Raw genomic sequence first — 24711 nt, forward strand, 5'->3', positions numbered from 1 at the left:
TTATTACTAATTAAAGTCGCGCACCCATGACTACAGTATGCGCGAATGCGTGCCTTATAAGGTCATATACAAATCAATGCTTATTTAATACTAAATGAGTAAATAATTATTTTCGTAGTACTAATCGTTATTGAATTGCTTATTCCTAAATAATGCTTACTAAATTATTTATTTATTGACTAACTATGTAATTAGTGATTGATGATAAATCAGTTATTATTACTGATTAGTGGCAGTTTCGTAATTAATACTTAATAACTGCCGCCTTATACGGTCATATGGCAAGCAATAAGCAATGACTAATAATGACTAAATAAATGACCACAGAATAATTACAAATTAACTAATAAGTACTAATTAGTGGCAATTGCGTAATTATTAATTATTAGTATTTTTTTATTTAAAGATACTGCCAATCCCTTCAGGGATTTTTACAGGAGTGAGTTTGCTTTTGTTTCAGATATGTAGTCGACAAGGCATAACTTTGTGAAAAAAATATAAGAACACGGAAATATTCACACATGTGACAATGCAGTGGAAAAAGGAATACAACGAATACAAAAACGCATCAAACACCATCACCCTTTCACATTGTACATGTTCATGAGATTGCAAAAATACGGAAAGCTCCCGGAATGGAAAAAAAAAGAGAACATTAGGTCTTGTTTTCTGACAACACACTTTTGCCAACCATTTCTAAGAATTTATCGACTGTTAGCTGTGCAGTCACCGTACCACGTAGGGAGTTGCACTCTCGTACAGCTCGCGGGAAAAAGGAAAACATAAACATGTTATTTGCACACAAATATTCTGCTAGTGTGAGTTTATTCTTTTGAACTTTAAACTTGTTATGCAAGAGCATATACAGAAGCTTCAGGCTGTGAAACGTCGCACGAATAGCTAGCGTATCAAACCCGATTTAAGACAGCATCTGCGTCGGTGAGTCGGTACGCCTATATCTGTTGTAGATAAAGCGCACACCTTTTCGCTGGACAGCCTCAAGCGTGGTTATGTGATCTTGCGTATGCGGGAACCACCGCTATATGTCGCCTTAAATGGCCATATGGCTATCAATAACAACTTACTTATTAATGACTATTTATTCAATGTCTAACTGAATAATTATGAAATAATAACTGAATAATTAAGAATTATTAATCGGTGACAGTTGCTTAATTCACTAATTTATTACTAATTAATGCCGCGCACCCGGTAAAATCGCGAGCAGAATGCAGCACTCAGGCTTTCGCCTTTCAGTCATCAGTGTCCTCTAATTTTGTTCAGGCGATCTGTCAAGTCATTAGTCTGGATGGTAGGTGGTTGACCTGCGATGAGCAGTGCCGCTCAGCTGCATGACAGATTCCAGTAGCCTGGCAGAGAAAGCAGTTCCTCGGTCCGGCATTATAACTGTCGGGGCGCTGTGCCTCGGGACGATGCGTTCGATGAAATATTTCGCTGCTTCGATTGCCGTGCCGCGCCGGAGGGCATTTGCTTCAGCGTAATGCGGGAGGTAATCTGTAGCGACAATTATCCACCAGCTGCCCGAAGCAGAATTTGAAAAAAGACAAACAGATCCATGCTAACTTGTTCAAATGAGTATCTTGGCACTTGAACAGGATGCAGTATACCGGCCGGTTTCACAGGCGGTGTTTTCCGTCGCTGGCAATCATGGCATGTTTGCACGAAATCTACTGCGGCCTCAGACTCAATTCAGGCCAGGGTTCGAGCATACCCCATGTGACCTGCTGTTGGCTCTTCATGACATGCCTGCAACATTTCTTCGCGACGACCCTCTAGCACGCCGAGATCTCTTCCCGTCGGCGCGAAGTTGATCTTGTATCACACAGTTTCGCATGCAGAACAGTGACTGCGCTCTTGCGAAAATACGGAGATTTTCTGTTTACGCACTTCCAGAATATCGATGAGTGGTGCGATAGCTGGGTCGTCACGTTGCTGTTGCGAAACAGTGATCGCGTCGACGGCTGCGATAAGGGTTCTTCGTCTCCACGCGTAGCCTCGACAGGTGAACGGGACACGCAGTCGGTATCACTGTGCTGACGCCCAGACATACACGATGGTCACGTGAACTCCTGTAGCCGTAAACTCCATCGTGCAAGGCGTCCGGAGAGATCTCGCAAGTTCGTTAGCCAGCACAGACAGTGGTGGTCGCTCACAACCCGATTAGTGCCCGCCACCGCCCATACAACATCCAGACATTATTTTTAGACTGTGGAATAGCTCGATTCGGCACGGTACAAAGTCCGGCTGGCGTATCTGATAACTCGCTCGGCACCGTATTGCCACTGAACGAGTACAGCGCCTAGACCTACGTTTGCTGGCATCTGTGTGGACCAGTCTCGACACGCGAATCGATGTGTGCAAGCGCAGGTATTGTCTGCAAGTGGTGCCATAACTCGTAGAGTGCCTTTTGCAGTTCGTCTGTCCTGGTGAAGGTGACATCCTCTCGGGTGAGATATGTCATCATCATCATCATCAGCCTGATTATACCCACTGCAGGGCGAAGGCCTCTCCCATATTTCTCCACTTAACCCGGTTCTGTGCTAGCTGCATCCACTTGACCCCTGCGAACTTCTTAATCTCATCCGTCCACCTAACTTTCTGCCGCCCCCTGCTACGCTTTCCTTCCCTTGGAATCCAGTTTGTTACCCTAAGGTGGTGGTGAAAACGTTTAATAAAATATGGAGTTACATGAAGGTTGCTTTGGGGTCAGGCTTAGTGCCCTTCCCCTCACAAATACTAGGTGGAGTCCCTAGTACGGGACCCCTGTGGCTTCCATTGCCGCCATTGCTCTTTTGACCAAGGCCTTTAGGGCTTTCAGGTCGGAGCAGGCGAGTAGGGTCGCCTCCCAGTCCTCCCGGGTGGTGTTTTGGTTAGGTGCAAAGGCAGGGTTGGAGGGGCACGCCCACACCATGTGGAAAAGGTCCGAGGACATTTCCTCGCAGTGTGGGCACTCCCCGGAGAAGGCACTGTCAAAATGTTTAAGTGACGCCGGGCACATCATGGCATTCGTAAGGAGGCGAAGAAACACGCGTTCCTCCGCTCTTGTTAACCCTTTACACGGGTGGGGGTAAATATTGTTCCTGTCATGGTACAGCTGCGTAATTTCTCTGAAAGTGTAGGCTGGTGTAAATTCTTCTTCTGAGGAAGGAGACGACGTTGCCCGGTTAGAAAGCGCGCGGGCGGCGGCATCTGCTGCCTCGTTTCCTTCTAGCCCAGAATGGGCCGGAGCCCAGACTATGAAGCGGCGGGATGGACTTTCCACGTACGAGCTGTTTTGCAGTAGTCGGTAGGTCAGGTCCGAGCTGTTTTTTAGTAGCCGGTAGGCGAGGTACGGGACCCAGCCCTGTTGAAAGTTCCTACACGCCACTCGCGAGTCCGTTATGATTGTTTTGGAATCAGAATGTGTTGCTGCTAACGCGATGGCGACTTCCTCTGCCTGTGTTGCGCTTCGGGCTTTAAATGTGAGCCCGTTTACCGTTTTGGACTCGTGGATCACTGCCGCCGTGTACCACCCGCCTTGGTGCGGGCCGGAAGCGTCCACATAGTACACTCCGGGTTTCCCTTCGTAGTGATGAGCTATGGCCTCTGTCCTGGCCATGCGCCTACCCTCGTGGTCGTGCTTGGACATATTAGTGGGGAGTGGTTTTACTTGCAGGGCGTATCGCCACTCCTGGGGAAGCCTTACTCTTTCCTCGGTTACAGTCGTGTGGTGTATGTGTAGACGGGTTAATAGGCGACGCCCCGACGGTGTCTGTGATAGTCGCGTGTATTGACTCGTGAGGTGGTCTTCTCTCAGCTCCTCGAACGAGTTCGTCATACCCAGACCTTGGAGTCTCAGGTTTGACGTGGTTATAGGAAGGTCTAGGACCTTCTTCGCTATTTTGCGCGTCATCACCTCGAGGATGTTCTCGTCGTGTTTCTTGAGGTGGAGATAGGGGGTCGAGTACAGGATTCTGCTTGTTACAAAGGCATTGGCCAGCCGTAGAGCATCTTTGCTTCTCAGTCCCCCTTTTTTGTTTGAGACTCTGCGGACCATTCGGCCCACCTGGTCTCCCACCTTTTTTAGCTTGTCGAGCGTGGTCGTCGCTTGCTTACGCTGGTGAATGAAAAGGCCCAGTACTCTAATTTCCTCTCTCTCTGGTATTGGGTCTGATCCAAGTCGCAATACTATCTTGTCTGTGCATTTTTTGGAGGGGAGAATATGGACGAATTCGGATTTTTTGGGTGAGCTCTGAAGGCCGCATTTTTTCGTGTACTCATTTACAGCGGTGACTGCCTCCTGCAAGCTGGCCTCCATTTTTCCGAGAGAGCCCTGCGTGGCCCATATGGAGATGTCGTCCGCGTACAGCGCGTACTGCACACCCGAGACTTTCTCCAGGTGGACCGGGAGATTTTTCATTGCCATGTTGAAAAGAAGCGGGGATAGCACCGCTCCCTGTGGTGTACCTCTCGTGCCTAATAGAAAGGGACCGTGGTCTGCGTTCTGGATCCTCACGTAGGCCTGTCTGTCTGAGAAGAAGCGTTTTATGTACTCGAACGCGTTCTTTCCACACCCCGTCTCCGAAAGGTGTGTCAGGATGGCCTCGTGCGTCACATTATCGAAGGCTCCCTTCAGATCTAGGGCCAGCACTATCTTATCCCCGTTCGGATGTTCTATTTGATTCAATATTTCTCTGCTAAGCTGAAGCAGGACGTCCTGAGCCGATTTATTTGGCCTGAAGCCATACATCGAGTCGGCGAAGACTCGCTTATTTTCAAGATACTCGGAAAGTCTGTCTCTGACCATTGTTTCCATCAATTTGCCTACGCACGACATGAGAGAAATGGGCCTGAGGTTGTCCGTATCTATGGCTTTGCCTGCCTTTGGGATGAAAGCTATGAGTGCCGTTTTCCATTCGGTGGGAAGAGGAACTTCGCCCGTCCAGATCGAATTGAAATGTTCTAGCAGGGATTGGTACGCGTGGTCTGGTAGGTTTGCTAGGAGTTTTACCGTGATCCCATCCCTTCCTGGCGCAGTCCCGCGTTTCATTCTCGCTAGGGCTGCCTTGAACTCGTATAGTTTGAAAGGTTCATCTAGCTCAACATTTTCGTCTCCACTGTACCTGTAAGCTTCTCCCCTTGGGTCTTGGGTCGTGCTCAAGTACTGGTCTCGGAGCTTCAGCGCTAACTGGGCCGTATTTCCTTGAAAGGCGTGTATTGCTCTCTGCAGGTGTTTCTGCGACTCGGTGCGCGTCTGGTTTGGATCTATGAGAGCTCGGAAGAGACGCCATGTGTTTTTGCCAGACATCTGCCTAGCTGCCGCGTTGCACCTCTCTACCCAGTTAGTGTCCGCGAGTTGCGCCGCGTATTCTGCCGCCTCTTTTGTTATAGCCGCGATCCGGGTTTTTAGCTTGCGGTTATGTTTCTGTCTGCCCCATCTTTTAACCATGCTGCGTCTGGCTTCCCAGAGGTGGAGGAGGTGGGTGTCCACATCCGTCACCGCCACAGAGAGCTTTACCCGCGTTTCCGTCGAACGGAGACTGGTCAGCAGCTGTTTGGTCCAGGCTTGGTATCCCTGCTCCTGGATAGAACTAACATTATATTCTTTTCTAAATTTTGCCCAGTCCGGCATCCTAGTCTATCCCGTCGGTCTGGTAAGGGGTTTAGTGCGGATCGTTATGTTAATCAGACAGTGGCCACTACCGAATGTTTCCTCCGTATTCGTCCACTCCACTCGCCTAGCGTTTTTTGAAAAAGTTAAATCCGGACAAGTGTCCCTCTGCGCGGAGTTCCAAATTCGCGTGGGGTAGGCCGGGTCGGTGTGTAGGGTTAGGCCTAATGTGGACGCTGCCTCAGATAGCTTCCGTCCTCGTACGTCCTCTCGGTTGTAGTCCCATGAGAGGCTTTGCGCATTGAAATCTCCTAACACTAGTAACGGATCTTGTCCCGCTTCCCTGACAGCCCTATTCAGGAGTGTGGAGAAGGTTACAATTTTTGCTTTAGGTGGGCAGTACACATTCAGGATGTGGAGCGGCGGATCATCCTTTTTTATGGGCAGGAGAGTCACCATCACGTATGAAAAGCTGGCTTGTAATTCCAGATCTACCAGATTTGCTGTGAAATTTTTGTGCACGAAGATGCATGTCAGGGGGTCGAGTTGGAACGTTTTGTAGTTTGTGAGGCTAGCGTTCCCGCCTGGCTCCTGTACGGCCACCACTGCCGGAGTATGCTCGTACGGGGAAAGGTACATCCTAAGGTCCGCTCTCTTAGTCTTTGATTTAAAGCCTCGTCTATTCCACTGTGTTAAAATTATAGGATTCTCCTTAGCTCGTCCCGCCATGTTGTGCCTGAAGATTGTTATTCTGGAGGGGGAGCTGCTGCAGCTTCTCACCCTCACTGATCACCCTACGCATCTTGTGAGTTACGGGATTCGTGGGTCTCCTTGTGTTAGCATACTTGCGAATCGTCATCGCTTTCGCTATCTGTCGTGATACTATGGAGGGAATGGATTCCTGTATCTTCCTCATCATAGCTTCTAGTTTGTTTTCCATACTAGGCTCTACGTCGCTTTTCATCGCCTTCTCTTGCTGAGGCGGCTGAGATTTAGCTAGTGCAGTTTCTAGTTTGCTGGTTAGTAGCTCTATTTGAGCTTTTAGGGCTGCTATCTGTTTCCTTAATTCAATTTCTACCAAATTTGGTGTAGGTGGAGAGGTAGTGTTGGGAGGAGGAGGGGCGACCCCACTCACCGGCTGCTTCCCGTTCTTGACCATGCTGGCCCAGTTCCTCTCTTGATTGTTTTGTTTAGAATTTGGCTCCGTGTTATTCGAAGGGGGCGGGAGATTCTCGCTCCTTCTTGTCTTTTTCTTCTTTTTCTTGTTCTTGTTACTGGTTTGTTGCGGCTCGTTCCTTCGGAATTTCGCAGTGCAGTCTTTAGAGTTCGTGGCGTGTTCGCCGCCACATACCGCACATTTTGGATTGCACTCGTGAGGGGCCCGCACCCCCTCCACAAACGGAGCTTGCGTTCCGGAGAGTCCGCAGTTTTCTTGCCTCGGTGTCGGGCAGGCGTCTGCCCTATGTCCCACCGTGCCACACAGGTTACACGCTGGTATGGTGCGACGGTAAGTGGCTACCGGTATAACTTCCGCGTTATACAGCACAGCTCTGGGCTTGCACTTCCCTTCGAAGGTGACCCTTGCTTTGTTCGAAGTGCCGAACTTTCGGATCTCCAGGATTTTGCTCTCTCCGCGAAAGCTTCTCACCTTCCCTCGCAGGGATTCGGTGGTCTCCAGATTGGCCACAGTAATGACTCCGTGTACCACGTTGTCCTCACTTTGCTTTACGTGTCCACCCTAAGCGACCATCGGTTATTCTCTCTTCGCACTACATGTCCTGCCCATGTCCATTTCTTCTTAATTTCCACTAGAATGTCGGTAACTTGAGTTATTTCTCTGACCCACTCTGCACGCTTTCTATCTCTTAATGTTACCCCTACCATTTTTCATTCCATAGACCTCTGGGTTGTCCTCAACTTAAGTAGAACTCTCTTGGTTAGCCTCCACGTTTCAGCCCCATAGGTGAGTACAGGCAAGACGCAACTGTTGTATACTTTCCTCTTGAGCGATACCGGTAAGCTGCTAGTCATAATCTGCGAGTGCTTGCCAAGTGCGCTCCATCCCAGTCTTATTCTTCTTGTTATTTCCGTTTCATGGCCCGGATCTGCGGTTACTACCTGGCCTAAGTATACATATTCGCCTACTACTTCCAGTACTACGCTACCTAATGTAAACTGCTGTTCCTTCCCGAGGCTGTTGAACATTACCTTAGTCTTCTGCATATTGATTTTCAAGACTACCTTTCTACTTTTTCTGTCTAGGTCATCAATCATTATTTGCAGTTCATCCCCCGAGTTGCTTAGCAAGGCAATGTCATCAGCAAATCGCAGATTCCTGAGGTATTCTCCATCTACCCTTATCCCTAACTGCTCCCATTCCAAGTCTCTGAACACTTCCTTTAAACAAGCTGTGAATAGTACTGGGGAGATTGTGTCTCCTTGCCTAACACCTCTCTTTATCGGAATTTTGTTACTTTCTTTATGCAGAACTATGGTTGCTGTGCAGTCACTATATATATCTTCCAGCACTTTCACGTACGGCTCGTCTACCCCCTGATTTCGCAATGCCTGCATCACCGCCGAGGTTTCAACTGAGTCAAATGCTTTTTCGTAATCAATGAATGCTATGTATAAGGGCTGGTTATATTCCGAACATTTTTCTATCACCTGATTGATGGTATGGATATGATCGATAGTAGAGTACCGTTTCCGAAACCCTGCTTGATCCTTTGCTTGATTGCAGTCTAAGGTTGTCCTAATTCTGTTAGCGATTACCTTAGTAGTTGACATATCTGTTACGAGATATGTCAACGTAGTGGCAATTCGCGAAACGGGTTCATTAAATCTGCGGAAATAGGCGCAGAGGCCCGAGAAACGGTGAACTGTATTCTTGTCGGACGGAGTAGGAAATGTGGTGGTGGCTGATTTTGCCGGGATCGGGCTGAACATCTCGATAGGTGACGACGTGGCCCAAGGATAGGAGCTCTTCATAAGCAAAGTGACACTTTTGAGGTTTCAACGTGAGGCCGGCAGATCTGATAGCCCGCAGAACAGCGGTGAGACGTTGGAATTGCTCCTCGAACGTTGGCGAAAACACAATAACGTCGGCCAGGTAGACTAGACACATCTGGTATTTAAGACCAGATAGAACTGCGTCCATCATTCGCTAAAATGTCGCTGGAGAGAAGCATAATCCGAAAGATAGGACCTTGAACGCAAAGTCCATCGGACCTGACAAACGCTGTTTTCTCGCATTTATGTCTATTGACTTCGATCTGTCAGTGATTGCTCTCAAAATCAACCGGTCAGCAGCAGGTCTAATGAGTCATCAGTGCGTGGGAGCGGGTAGGCGGCTTTTTTGTGACCTAATTGAGCTTACGGTAATCCACGCACAATCCTAAAATTACGTCTTTCTTCTTAACGAGAACAGGTGAAGCCCAGGGAGTCCTCTATAGCTGCATGACACCGTCATTTAACATCTCGTCTACCTGCAGAGCAATGACTTCGCGTTCCCGCGGTTATACTCGGTAGGGGTTCTGTCGGGCTGGTCGGGTACGGTCGACCGTTATTATGCAGTGCTTGCTCGAGCGCGTCTGTTAACCGCGGAGGCGGACGAAAAGCAGTCTTGAAAGTGAGAGTGTAGCCCGACGAGTCTGTCCTTTACTAAAAGTTAGTTTTTAGAAAGCGCTTAAAGAGTGTGTGTTTTATTCTTATCGCCTTCAGGCATTTCCTTGTTATCCATGGCTTGCGTGCCTTTGAAATTCGTACCTTGTCTTGTAAGGAACGCATTCACAATACAGCTGTTTATAAATGGAAATAAATATACTGTATGCTTCCTCTGCCTCATAGACGCTGCTCCAGTTTACTTGCTGTAGTTTATCATAAAATGTCTGTAGTGTGGTCTGGTTAATGCGTTGAATATGAATAGAATGCAATGTTCTCGCTAGTTTACTCTGGGTTGCGAGTGATTCAGAAACGAGTAAAATCAGCTGCCAGTACACCGGCGGACATCGGCGACTGATCGCACGCATTAGTGAGTAGCGTTGAAGTTGCACTCGAAACGTCGTGTTGGCTGGTCCATAACACTTTATAACGAATCAAACTCTCAAGCTCAAAGAGGGAGCTACAGGAGCCATGAGATGAGGTCGTCGCTTTACAAAGCGCGTCGTCTGCTTTCGCGCATAACAGTTGGAGGAAAAGTAAAAAGTTCTCACCGAATCCATGTTGTAGGCGAAGTCACCTGCAGGAAAGACAAAAGACGACGATGAGGATATATTCGCTTCAGGACGTTAAATGCCATAAAGCAAAAAAAGCAATGCGCTTATTTTGTTACCGCAACGAGGCCCTGAACCTTTTTTTTCATCGCTTCTTTTCACGGATGAAACGAAGTAGAATGCGCCAAGGGGCAACTGTTTTGACGGAGCCTACGCTGACCGTGTAGCGCGGGGATGGTTTAGCGTCACGATGAAGCGGCACGGTGCATGAGTAGAAGCTGCGAAAGCCACTGAATGCTCGCGGTCAACAAATCCTTGCCCCTCTTTAAAACTGCTCATGCGCATCAAGTACACCATGCTGGCCCGCGAACTGCACAACCTCAGATGCAATGATGCCATCGTTGGGGATGAGACACCGATGTTAATTTTGGGACAATCCTGTGTTTCTCCTTACGTGATACATTTTATTTATTATTTATTTATTTATTTCAGGAATACTGCCAGCCTTCACAGAAGGCCTTAGGCAGGAGTGGGATTACATGCATTGTTAAAATACACAGCAGAAAAGAAAAACCAGCTTAACAAGATGAAAAACCTAAAAAATAAAAAATGATCTCGGTGTCGACCTGCCACCAAAAAATGGATTAAAATACTAACACATCAACACGCTGTTCGTACAGTGGAATTGACCACAAAAACAAACAAAAAAGATACATTAAAAGCAGACATTGAAACCACATGCGCAGGGGAATGGTAGGAGCAATACAGGAGCAAAATACCCGAAAAGATAACCAATGGCAAACCACATGTACTAGAAACGCCAACAGTAATAAAGAAGCACTACACGTGAATATATCAAGAACAATTTTTCAATTTTGATAACATAGACTCGACGGTCGGGCATTCCGCAATATCAGCAGGAAGTGCGTTCCACTCGCTGACTGTTCTAGGGAAGAAAGAATTTTTAAACACGTTGATTTTGCAGGTGTACTCTTTCATTTTTTTAGAGTGATGTGCACGCGTATTGCGCCGAATAACAGGTTCGATAGCTTATAGCTTCTGGTTTATTCCTAGCTTAGAATAGTAGAGAAGATGCATGTACTCATGCATCTTCTCTACTGCATGCACTCATGCATGCATACGATGGTGCACCAACTTGCCCCTCAAGCCGTTATTTTAAGATGCATGTACTTCAGTCGTTCATGAAAGCGACGTAACTGCAGAGGATCTAAATTAGCTTTTTGCACTAGAGCGGTTGCTGAAGTGTGCCAACTGTACGAACTATAAAGAAACCTTGCTGATTTTTTTTTGATGTTTTCGAGTTTGTTAATATTCATCTTAGTATAAGGATCCCATACTACTGAAGCGTATTCAAGAAGTGGCCTGATAAATGTTTTGTAACCTAGAAGTTTTAATTCTTACATTATTTTATTATAAATAAATTCCTTACATCCCCCACTTTCTATATAATCGTCACATGTTTCTAATTGGACTTTTAAATGAAATATATTGATGTTTATTATGTCATCACTTAATCGTCATTAGAAGGTGGACTAAAACCCCTGCAGGGCAAACGCTTCTCCCGTATTTAATAACTATCTCCGTTTCCAGCTGCATCAATTTGATCTATGCAAGCTTGCGCATCTCAACACCATCATCATCATCATCATCATCAGCCGGATTATACTAACTGCAGGGCGAAAGTCTCCTCCATATTTCTCCACATAGCCCGGTCTTGTCTAGCTACATCCACTTAATCCCAACTAACTAAGCATTATCCGCCTGCCCAACTTTTTGCCACCCCAGCTACGCTTTCCTTCCCTTGCCATACAATTTGTTACCCTAAGCGACCATCGGTTGTCCTTTCTATGCACTATAAGCCCTATACATGCCCATTTCTTCTTGTTTCCTACTAGAATGTCTTTATATCGAGTTATATATGTTACCAACCCTACGCGCTTTCTAACTCTTAAGGTTATACAGCTACCATTTTTCGTTCCATAGCCCTCTGCGTTGTCATTAACTTAACTAGAAACCTTTTCGTTAGCCCCCATGTTTCGAGACCATAGGTGAGTACAGGTAACGTGCAACTGTTGTGTACTTTCATCTTGAGCGATACCATTAAGCTGCCAGCCATAATCTGCGAATACTTGACAAATGAGCTCAATCTTAATTTTCTAGTTACTTCCTTTACGTGACCTGGATCTGCGGTTACTACCTGCCCTAAGTAGAAATATCCGCCAACCACTTCCATTACTGTGCTACCTATTGCGAACTGCTGTTTCTTCATGATGCTGTTTCTTCTGAATATTGATTCTCAAGCCCGCCTTTCTGCTATTCCTGTCTAGGTCATCACTCATTCTTTGCAGTTCATCCCCCGAGTTACTTAGCAAGGCAATGTCATCAGCGAATAGCAGCTTACTGAGGTATTCCCCATCGGCCCTTATCCCCAACTGCTCCCATTCCAAGTCTCTGAATAATTCCTCTAACCAAGCTGTGAATAGTACTGGGAAGATCACGTCTCCTTGCCTAATACCGTTCTTAATAGGAATTGTGTTACTTTATTTCTGCAGAATTATAGTTGCAGTAAACCAATTATAAAAATCTTCCAGAACTTTCACATGCGGCTCGCCTTCACCTTGAATTCGCAATCCCTGTATGCCTGCTGTATGACTGGCGGGGTTTCTACTGCAGGCCTTTTTGACGGGTTAGTTAGTACATGATCTTGATGATGCACTTCTGTCCTTTTGTCTCTTTCTACCTGTGGTGTTTCTTCAGCGCTATAAAAAATCAAGGTTTTTACAGAGTCCAATGCTGTTTCGTAAGCAATGAAAGCTGCCTATAAAGGTAGGTTCTATTCCGAGCATTTTCCCATCACCCTGTTTATAGTATGGAGATGATCAATAGTAGAGCACCCTTTCCGAAATCCTGCTTGATCTTTCACTTAATTGAAGTCTAAGATTGTTCTTATATTGGGAGGGATTAGAGTAGTAAACACCTTCCCGCCCGTCCTATCCGGCAGCAGCCGTACGCTATCTAAACGACGGAACGTGAAGAGATTCAGACACAGGTTCAGGAGATGCTTTCTGACGGCGTCATACAATCGTCCAACAGCCCGTTGTTGTCCCTTATCGTGCTGGTGAAAAAAAGGATGGGACCGTTCTCTTCTGTGTTGATTATCGAAAGTTGAACGACATCGCTAAAAAAGACGTCTACCCGCTGACCCGTATCGATGAATCTCTCGACAGGCTTCGTCGCGCCCAGTACTTCTCCATTGACTTGAAGAGCGGGCACTGGAAGATTTAGGTCGGTGAGTGGTCCGCGAAAAAACAGCTTTCGTCACCCCAGATGGATGGTACGAGTTTAAAGGGGTGCCTTTAGGCCAATGTTCGCACCAGATACGTTTCACCGCATGATGGGCACGGTTCTCGTCTGCCTCAAATGACAAACTTGTTTAGTTTATCTTGACGACGAGGTCGCGGTCTCTGAGACCTTTGGCAAACACTTTGAACGCCTGCGCGCCGTATTAGATGCCCTCAGGTCAGCTGAGCTGACGCTCAAGCCCGAGAAATGCCACTTTGGCTACAAAGAGGAAGTTTTTCGGTCATCTTGTGAGCACCGTGGGTGTTAGACCATACCCCGACAAAACTGCTGCTGTTGCCAATTTTCCCGTTCCTGACACGAAGAGGAGTTTAAAACGCTTCCTGGGTCTGTGTGCGTACTACCGCCGCTTCATCGCCGACTTTTCCAAGCTAGCCGCACCCCTGACTTGCTTCACGCGGGATGATACACAGTTCGTGTGGGCCGTGGAGCAAAATGAGGCTTTTGCGGAGCGGCGCAGACGACTGCAAACTACTCCTGTTCTTACGCACTTTGATGAAGACGCTGCTACCGAAGTTCAAACCGACACCAGCAACGTCGGCCTGGGCGCTGTACTCGTTCAACCTGGCGTGGAAAGGGTCATTGCGTATGCCAGACGCGCGCTCTCCCACGCTGAAACAAACTATTCCACTACGGAAAAGAATTCATCTCGGTTTTGTGGGCAACCATGACATTTAGGCGTTCACTTTATGGCCACCCGCTTAAAGCGATTACCGACCACCGTTCCTTGTGCTGGCTGGCCAATATCCGTGACCCATCGGGGTGACTAGCAATAAGAAGCCTTCGCGTTCAAGTATTTGATTACAACATTGTGTACAAATCTGGTCAGAAGCACGAAGATGCTGACGTGCTCTCGCGGGCGCCCGTGGGATTAGTCGATAACGTCACGGATGATGACAAGTTTTCTTGGACTAGTGAATGCCTTAGACATAATGATCCGGCACCGAGCTGACCCAGACCTGTAATAGACCCCCTAAAGGGCAGTGCTGCTGACGTCCATCGCCAGTTTGGTAGGAACCTGTTTAAATTCTGTCTGCGGAATGGCGTTCTATTCAACAAAATCTCCAGCTCTATTGACCGAGAGCACCTACCCCTCGTGTCGACCAACATCCGCGCCGATATCGTTTTGCTTGCCACGATGAGACCACTTCCGCCCACTTGGGTTTGCACCCAAAATGGCTCAAATCGTCCAGGCTTAATATTGTCATAAACTTTCTGACACCGCCCATCAATACGTCAGAGGCTGCCGCGAGTGTCAACGTTGAAAGGCACCGTTTCTCAAGCCCACGGGTTTCCTCCAACCTATTACACCGCCTCAGACGCCGTTTGACCATGTCGGCATCGACCTTCTGGGCCCATCTCCACGGTCATCGGCCAGTAACAAATGGATTATAGTCACGACCGACTATCTCAAACGGTGTGCGGAAACCAAGGTGGTGCAGCATGGCACATCATTTGAGATCGGTCAGTTCTTTATGCAGCAAATCATGTTGCGTCATGGAGTATCGTCCCTAGTCGTCACCGACAGAGGCACCGCATTTACGGCACAGATAATGCATGACGTGTTTGAGCTTAGTCATACGAGCCTTCGCAAAACCACTGCCTATCACCTACAGACGAATTGCCCCACGGAGAGACTCAACAAAAACATCGCCGACCTGATCGCAATGTACATAGACTCGCAGCACAAAACCGGGGGTGAAATTCTACCCTACATCACACATGCCTACAACACCGCCATTCAAGAGACGACACGCTTTACACCATTTCGCCTGGTTCAGACGATGTTGAATGCCATGTTTCCGTGCTGCACTAATAATCATCAACTCACGCCAGACGCCGAACAGCTCACTCAGCGTGCCGAGGAAGCACGTAAACGTGCCCGCATTCACATTCAGCAACAGTAGGGCACGGATACCAGCCGCTACAACCTCCGTCATCGAGACGTCACATAGCATCCTGGGTTTGGGCGGGGACCCCGCTGCACCGGCCTGCTTTGTGTGACAAACTGATCTCACGTTACTTTGGACCTTACGAAGTTTTGCGCCGTGTCATGGGAGTGACGTACAAAGTCCTCCCAGCTGGCACTGTGCAGCCCTCGCGTCAGCAACCACTCGCCGGATCGTGCACGTTGTCCGCATTAAGCTGTATTTCACGCGGTGAAGTGCAATATGCGCTTGTACCGGCCATTGCTCGTGCTCAGGCCCAGCTTTTCTTTTTTTAGGAAGGGAAGTAATGCGACCGGGTGTTCTCAGGTGGCGCCTGAAAGAAAAAGACGAAGTGTGTTCGCGCGCTGTCGGAGAAACGCTGCTTGTTGACAAAGCCTCGCCTGCCTTTTTCGTGAAGTGTAGACCTGCTTTCCGTGACAATATGTGACTGATAGTGAGCTGATTCGCCTGTAATATTTCAAGTCCTTAGCGTTTGCTTTCTTAAGAATATCATGCGTGCACCTAATTATTTTCCGCTCCGTGCTACTTTTTCCATTCCGCAGAATGCAGTCTGTCACTTCTAGAGACTTGAAAGAAGGTTCTGCTGGCCTAGTTGGTAACAGTTCCTCAGGATGGCAGCTTGGGCGAGTCGGTGAGGGTTTTCTTGTCTGTTTAGCGCTATGTTGCAAGAAAACAGTTCCTCGTAAGTGCACGGCGCAAAAGCACATACGAACACAAGAAAGGTAACGGGACCTTTCGTATATCCGTGTGTGTTTTCGCACCTTTATCTTATGCAGACCCCTTGGAGACTATCGGTTGTCTTCCCTTGGCATTGCATGACCTGCCTGAGCTCATTTCTTGATTTCTTCTACAGTCTCATTAACTTGCGTTTCTTCCCGGACCCCTTCCGCATGGTTCCTCTTTTCAAGTTACCATTTTACATTACATACCTCTACAGGGCCTTATAAATTGCATGTAGAGGGGTAGTACTTTTCCGGCCGAACGACATTAGCCACGGCGCCTGCCGTTATGTTCTGCAAGGCATTCACTATCGTCATCAGCCGGACTATACTCACTGCAGGGAGAAGGCCTCTCCGGGTTCTGTGCTATCCGCATCCTCTTGACCACTGCGAACTTATTAATCTCACTAACCCACCTAACTTTTTGCAGCCCCTTGCTACGCTTTCCTACACTTTGAATCTAATTGGTTAACCTAAGTGACCATTTTACCCTCTTCGCACAACATGCCCTGCTCATGCCAATGTATTTTTGATTTCCACTAGTATGTTACTAATTGGACTTATTTCTGCGACGTCTGCACACTTTCTAACTCTTAACGTTTACACCTACAATTTTTTGTTCGATGACCCGATGCGTTGTCCTCAAATTAAATAGATCCCTTTTCATTAGCTTCCAAGTTTCAGCCGTATAGATTAGTACAGGTAAGATGCAACTGTTGTATACTTTCCTCTTGAGTGATACCGGTAAGCTGCTAGTCATAATCTGCGAGTGCTTGCCGAATGCGCTTCATTTCAATCTTATTCCCCCAGTTATTTCTCTTTCATGGTCCGGAGCCACAGTTACTACTTGTCCTAAGTACACATATTCACTTACCACTTCCAGTGCTTCGCTGCCTATGGTAAACTGCTGTTCCTTCGCGAGGTGGTTGAACATTACCTTATTTTTCTGCGCATTCATTTTAGGCCTACCTTGCTGACTTACCTGTCTAGGTGATCAATCATTCTTTGCAGTTCATCCCCTGGGTTACTTAGTAAGGCAGCGTCATTATCATGCGCTATACGTGCCGCCAGCCACAATAACTATGGCGGCACACAGTGCAAGCAAGGCTTCACTGCAGCGTCGTAGAAATTTGGGAGTCAACGTATGTGCCTAACCGACATGCAGTGCAGCGTCGATGGTGCCTTTCTGGGCCTCTTCCTGGAGGAAGGGCAGCGACTGTGCGTTGACGTTTCCCATGTCCCCAAATACTGCCAGCCGGGGACTCCACTGGGCGCTGGCGTTTTTAGACCGGAACCAAAAGGTGGCGCTCCAGCCCATCCGGGAACCGCAATGGTACACTGCGCACAGCGAAAAAAACAGCAGGTGTAAGGCGCCAGTCACATCATCACGCCCATTATGTACTGATTTGCTACATTCTATAAATGCAATTCGAACGCTCTCGTCAGCAATGCGCTCAGGTTTTTCGACCATCTGAAATAAGCATACCAGCCTCGTTAACATTTTTTGCCGCTTTGTTAGGCACGTACATGGTGATATAGTCCGTGAAAATATATTTGTCTCCTTTATCCCTAAAACTAGGAGCTTCGTGGCCTATCCTTGCATTGCCTTCGCAGGATAGATAGGTTTCAGTTACTTTATTCGGTAGCGATGCGAAATATCGTGGTCAACTCAGATTATTCTCTCGTACCACGAAGAATGGAAGAACAGACTTCCGTGATGATTCCCCAGAGGTGCATCCACAAAGAACTGAAAATCTCTGTTAGGGGGGGGGGGGGGGGTTGGGGGCGGTCGTCTATGAACAGATTTCCTCAACTCTAGAGCACTCTCATCATTTCATCCTTTATTTTCCCTTAAGGAGCCCTAGACGGGGCATTACATAAGAGGGGAGCAAAAATAAACGACATCACAAACAAAAGGAACATTTGGAAAATAGCAGTGAAGAAGGCAAACATAATTATTAAAAGAACAATATAAAACGGAAGAGTGAACAATCATAGATGCATTGGGGTCATCGCGCTATATAAATAAGAGGAAAATTGGAACACTGTTTTGCATACAAAGGTTCAGCAATATTTAAAAAAAATACAACACGTGCAGAGGCGGTACTCAAAAGTGCGACTAAGGTGGAAGATAAGATAAAAGCAGGGTTTTGAATTTAATTGGGTCACTCTCATTTACAATGGCCTCAGGTAGACCATTCCACTGTTCAATGGCGGATGGCAAGAAGGATTTATGAAATGCATTGGTGGAACCATGTAGACGCTGTAGGCTCAGACTGGTAAAAAGGTGACACGATGTTCTATTGAAAGGGAGTAGGAGAGTGCAGTGCAAATGAGGAATACAGTAATATAACTTGTGGAAAAGCCAGGGTTTGGCAATTGTACAGCGAGAAGACAGTGGCGGTATGTCAAGCGATGATTTTATGCCAGAAACACTGCTCCTACGGTCGTAACATGAAGTAATAAATAGGGCTACGCGACTCTGTACTGATTCTTATGCGTCAATTAAGTATGTCTGGTGTGGATTCCAAATAGGTGAGGCATATTCAAGTTTAGTGCGAATGAAAGTTTCGTAAGAAAGTCTGCAGATAAATGGAGGGGACGCGGCTTGCAGCCTTCTAAGTCGGTTGAGCAATTTCGAACTTTCGGCTACAATGTTTAAGATGTGCTCGGACCATGAAAGTTTGCTAGCAATTGTTAATCCTAAGTACCGGTAGAACTCGACTTGTGTTAGGGGGATTGACCTTAAAGAATACTGATAATATAAGCTATTATGTTTACGTGATACTGTCATAAGTTGCCTTTTGAAACGTTTGGTGTCATCAGCCACCGGGTGCACCAGTTAGTTATTTCGTTGAGGTCATTTTGGAGGAGGTATTGGTCGTTGTTCGATGATACGCGTCGATACAGAGCGCAGTCGTCTGCGAAAAGGCAAATTGATGACGAGATGTAGCAAGAAAGGTGGTTATTAAGTACCAAAAAAAGAAGAGGACCGAGCACAGAGCCTTGAGGAACACTCGAAATGACGTTTGTGACTGAGGAATGATGGTTATCTATTAAAGTGGCGTTGCCAACGGTTAGAAAGGAAATAGTGGATCCACGATAAAACCAGGGGGCCAAGACAGAGGCTCGAAAGTTTAGCCATAAGGCGATAATGGAGTACTCAGTCATATGCTTTAAAAAAATCCAGATAAATGGCGTCAGTTTGAGAGCCAGAATCAAGATTAAGGTGCTCTCCTTAAGATTAGGATTACTCTCGATTTGTAGCTGGCACAAACATCAGCAGGGGTTTAGCATAGTAAACTTGGTATTCAGCGAACTCTTCACAGCATGACTAAGCTTCACAGAACTGTCTCGTAGGCCGATCTAACAGGCATCTGCAGAACACGCTAAACTCCGCATCATCACCGCTGGCGTTCATGGCTGGTCTGAGCAGAGGCGCGGTTGCGCCCTGTACTTCCTCCACATTCTGCCATGTTCCTCGTACCTGAGGTCTGCCATGCCCACAACATGGACGTGTCGTAGCCCACAATATAGCCCTTGGGCAGCCCCAACAATTTTTTTATTTTGGAGTATATATATATATATATATATATATATATATATATATATATATATATATATATATATATATATATATATATATATATATATATATATTTAAACACTCCATCCGCGGAAATTTGAATTGTGACTCCAGGAACATGGTATATATGCTCGAGTGTGGCGAGTGTCAAATGCAATACATAGGGCAGACCGAGAACCCCTTCCGAATTCGTTTCAACAACCATCGCGCACACACCAAATCTCTCCCCCACCTTCCCCTGTCCAAACACCTGCAACAAAAAAGTAACGAATTCGACAAACTTAAAGTTTTCCTGCACCAGAGCGGCTTCCATAGCAACCGCGAACGGGAAATGCGAGAATCGTACTTTATATTTAAATTTAATGCCCTGCATGCCGGTATAAATGAGAGCCCTGGTATTCATCTCCACTTCAAAGTTCAGTTACCCCGTAAATTCCTTCCTCAAACACACCCAAAACGGCCAAGTCAAGCTTACTGCAGGTGGCCCAAAGGAATGTCAGCCTCCCCCACCATACACACAATGAAGGTCACACAATTCCTGCTTTTGTCGCCTGGGGTCATGCCTATTACTGTGCTTCCTTCCATGTGCCGGGTTTTTTTTTTTTTCGCTTTCCCCACCTGCACTTTCTTCCACTCCCCGCCTGCACCTGCTTTTTACCCAACCCATCACTACAATGCCATTCTACTCAGCGCACCTGTCGCTCTTTCCACTCTTTGCATATAAAACCTACCCCCATCACTTGCATTCACACTCCTGATGAAGGCCAGCTTCCGGTCGAAACGTCGAGCCAATAAAACGTTTGTTTAAATGAAGCCTACCCTTCGCTCTATAATTTTTAAGCCGCCAAGTACGTTAAATGCCATCGCATCATATATATATATATATATATATATATATATATATATATATATATATATATATATATATAAAGGAAAGAAACCAACAGTCGGCGAGGCCAAGAAAAGCATTGGGGATGTGCTTTGTCTTTTTTTTTAATTTTTACTTTGATAATCACATAAATTAGTAATGCAATCAGTTTAGGGGCAAGAAAATTAAACACAAAGTAGAAGAAAAAACAACTTGCCGATGCTGGGAACCGAGCACACGACTTCCGAATATTGCGTCCGGTGCTCTTCCAATTGAGCTACATCGGCCGCCGTCCCCCCTGCTGCTCTCTTGGGTATTAATGTTGTCTGTATACGAATCTTGAGAGAGTTAAAAAAAGACAAAGTACAATCCCCAATGCTTTCCTTGGCCTCGCCGACTGTTGGCTTCTTTCCTTCATGTATTATAACGAGCACCCTCATTTCCCTTCATTTATCTGCTTGTACCTTACGGGGGTCTCGGTTCTGACAGTCGTGAAGCCATAGGTGGCGTAAGAGGGTTCTAGGGGGCGCTGGCGATAACACAGGACGTTCCACGTCCACCGCCATGGTTGAGGGCGGCGCTGGAGAACACTTTCAAGTTTCGTATACAGACAACAATAATACCCAAGAAAGTAGCAGGGGGTACAGCGGCCGATGTCGCTCAGCTGGAAGAGCACAGGACGCGATATTCAGAGGTCGTGAGTTCGGATCCCACCACCGGCACGGTGTTTTTTCTTCTACTTTGTATTTATTACCTTTCCCTTAAACAGATCGCATTACTGATAAATGTGATTATCAAAGTAAAAATAAAAAAAAAGACAAAGTACAACCCCAGTGCTTTTCTTGGCCTCGACGACTGTTGGCTTCTTTCCTTCATGTATAATAACGAGCACCCTTATTTGCCCTTCATTTATCTGCTTGTAGCGTACGGGGGTCTCGGTTCTGGCAGTTTTGAAGCCTTAGGTAGCGTAAGAGGGTTCTAGCACAGTTTTCGCCCTCGCTCTTGATCACGTTCTACGTGACGCTGGCGGTAACACAGGACGTTACACGTCCGCCGCTATGGTTGAGGGTGGCACTGGTGAACACTCTCAAGGTTCGTATACAGACAACATTAATACCCAAGAAAGTGGCAGGGGGGGACAGCGGCCGATGTAGCTCAGTTGGAAGAGCACCGGACGTGATATTCAGAGGTCGTGAGTTCGGTTCCCACCATCGGCACGTTTTTTCTTCTACTTTGTGTTTAATTACCTTTCCCCTAAACAGATTGCATTACTAATTTATGTGATTATCAACGTAAATATAAAAAAATGACAAAGTACAATCCCGAATGCTTTCCTTGGCCCCGGCGACTGTTAACTTCTCTCCCTCATGTATTATAACGAGCACCCTAAGTTCCCCTTCATTTACCTGCTTGTAGCTTGCGGGGGTCTCGGTTCTGGTAGTCTTGAAGCCATAGGTAGCGTAAGCGGCTTCTAGCACACTTTTCGCCCTCGCTCTTGATCACGTTCTACGTGACGCTGGCGATAACACAGGACGTTACACGTCCGCCGCTATGGTTATAGGTGGCGCTGGTGAACACTCTCAAGGTTCGTATACAGACAACATTATTACCCACGAAAGTAGCAGGGGGACAGAGGCCGATGACCCTCAGTTTGAAGAGCGCCGGACGCGATATTTGAAGGTCATGGGTTCGGTTCCCACCACCGGCACGTTGCTTTTTCTTCTACTTTGTGTTTAATTACCTTGCTCTTAAACAGATTGCGTTACTGATTTATGTGCTTATGAAAGTAAAAATTTAAAAACATTTACAAATTACAATCCCCAATGCTTTCCATGGCCTCGCCGACTGTTGGATTCTTTTTGTCACGTATTATAACGAGCACCCTCATTTCCCCTTCATTTATCCGCGTGTAGCTTACGGGGGTATTGGTTCTGGCAGTCTTGAAGCGATAGGTAGCATAAGAGGGTTCTAGCACAGCTTTCGCCCCCCCCCCCCTCTTTATTACATTCTACGCCACGCTGGAGGTAACACAGGATGTTCCACCTCCTCCGCTTGGTAGATGGTGGCGCTGGTTAACACTGTCCATGTTCGTATACAGACAACTTTAATACCCAAGAAAGTAGCAGGGGACACAGCGGCCGATGTAGCTCGGTTGGAAGAGCACCGGACGCGATATTCGGAAGTCGTGGGTTCGGTTCCCACCATTAGCACGTTGTTTTTTCTTCTACTTTGCGTTCAATTATCTTTCCAATGAACAGATTACATTACTAATTTATGTCATTATCAAAGTAAAAATTAAAAAAAACACACAAATTACAACCCCCAATGCTTTCCTTGCCTCGCCGACTGTTGGCTTCTTTCCTTCATGTATTATAACGAGCACCCTCAGTTTCCCTTCATTTATTTGCTTGTAGCTTACGGGGACTCGGTTCGGCAGTCTTGAAACCATAGGTAGTGTAAGAAGGTTCTAGCACAGCTTTCGCCTTTGCTTTTGATCACGTTCTACGGGACGCTGGTGGTAACACAGGACGTTTCACATCCGCCGCTATGGTTGAGGATGGCGCTGGTGAACACTCTCAATGTTCCTATAGAGATAACTTTGCTACCCATAGAAAGTAGCAGAGGGGACAGCGGCCGATGTAGCTCAGTTGGAAGAGCACCGGAAGCGATATTCAGAGGCCGTGAGTTCGGTTTCCACCATCGGCACATTGTTTTTTCTTCTACTTCGTGTTTAATTACCTTTCTCCTAAACAGATTGCATTACCAATTTATGAGATTATCAAAGTAAATATTAAAAAATGACAAAGTACAACCCCAAATGCTTTCCTTGGCCTTGCCGACCGTTGACTTCTTTCCTTCATATATTATAACGAACACCCTAAGTTCCCCTTCATTTACCTGCTTGTAGCTTACGGGGATCTCGATTCTGGCAATCTTGAAGCCATAGGTAGCGTAAGAGGGTTCTAGCACAGTTTTCGCCCTCGGTCTTGGTGAAGTTCTACGTGACGCTGGCGGTAACACAGCACGTTCCACGTCCGCCGCTATGGTTGAGGATGGCGCTGGTGAACACTCTCAAGGTTCGTGTACAGACAACTTTAATACCCATAGTAAGTAGCCGGGGTACAGCGGCCGATGTAGCTCAGTTGGAAGAGCACCGGACACGATATTCGGAGGTCATGGGTTCGGTTCCCACCACCGGCACGTTGCTTTTTCTTCTACTTTGTGTTTAATTACCTTGCTCTTAAACAGATTGCATTACTGATTTATGTGCTTATGAAAGTAAAAATTTAAAAACATTTACAAATTACAATCCCCAATGCTTTCCATGGCCTCGCCGACTGTTGGATTCTTTTTGTCACGTATTATAACGAGCACCCTCATTTCCCCTTCATTTATCCGCGTGTAGCTTACGGGGGTATTGGTTCTGGCAGTCTTGAAGCGATAGGTAGCATAAGAGGATTCTAGCACAGCTTTCGCCCCCCCCCCCCTCTTTATTACATTCTACGTCACGCTGGAGGTAACACAGGATGTTCCACCTCCTCCGCTTGGTAGATGGTGGCGCTGGTTAACACTGTCCATGTTCGTATACAGACAACTTTAATACCCAAGAAAGTAGCAGGGGACACAGCGGCCGATGTAGCTCGGTTGGAAGAGCACCGGACGCGATATTCGGAAGTCGTGGGTTCGGTTCCCACCATTAGCACGTTGTTTTTTCTTCTACTTTGCGTTCAATTATCTTTCCAATGAACAGATTACATTACTAATTTATGTCATTATCAAAGTAAAAATTAAAAAAAAACACACAAATTACAACCCCCAATGCTTTCCTTGCCTCGCCGACTGTTGGCTTCTTTCCTTCATGTATTATAACGAGCACCCTCAGTTTCCCTTCATTTATTTGCTTGTAGCTTACGGGGACTCGGTTCGGCAGTCTTGAAACCATAGGTAGTGTAAGAAGGTTCTAGCACAGCTTTCGCCTTTGCTTTTGATCACGTTCTACGGGACGCTGGTGGTAACACAGGACGTTTCACATGCGCCGCTATGGTTGAGGATGGCGCTGGTGAACACTCTCAATGTTCCTATAGAGATAACTTTGCTACCCATAGAAAGTAGCAGAGGGGACAGCGGCCGATGTAGCTCAGTTGGAAGAGCACCGGAAGCGATATTCAGAGGCCGTGAGTTCGGTTTCCACCATCGGCACATTGTTTTTTCTTCTACTTCGTGTTTAATTACCTTTCTCCTAAACAGATTGCATTACCAATTTATGAGATTATCAAAGTAAATATTAAAAAATGACAAAGTACAACCCCAAATGCTTTCCTTGGCCTTGCCGACCGTTGACTTCTTTCCTTCATATATTATAACGAACACCCTAAGTTCCCC

General features: G+C 46.6%; 1 protein-coding gene across 1 annotated transcript in view; it reads right to left on the minus strand.

The window, feature by feature from the left end:
- The window catches only part of LOC146172039 (acid phosphatase type 7), a 374339-nt gene that overhangs the window by 286743 nt on the left and 62885 nt on the right, over window positions 1–24711 (minus strand). The window contains exons 3-4 of the mRNA XM_084586139.1: window positions 17030–17212; window positions 9826–9851 (exon numbers count right to left, since the gene is read on the minus strand). Coding sequence (XP_084442265.1) covers window positions 9826–9851; window positions 17030–17212 — 209 coding nt within the window. The remainder of the gene's footprint in view (window positions 1–9825; window positions 9852–17029; window positions 17213–24711) is intronic.

The sequence above is a fragment of the Amblyomma maculatum genome, unplaced genomic scaffold (genome assembly GCF_055883805.1).
Source record: "Amblyomma maculatum isolate TAMU_Amacu unplaced genomic scaffold, ASM5588380v1 scaffold_15, whole genome shotgun sequence".
NCBI classification, from domain to species: domain Eukaryota; kingdom Metazoa; phylum Arthropoda; class Arachnida; order Ixodida; family Ixodidae; genus Amblyomma; species Amblyomma maculatum.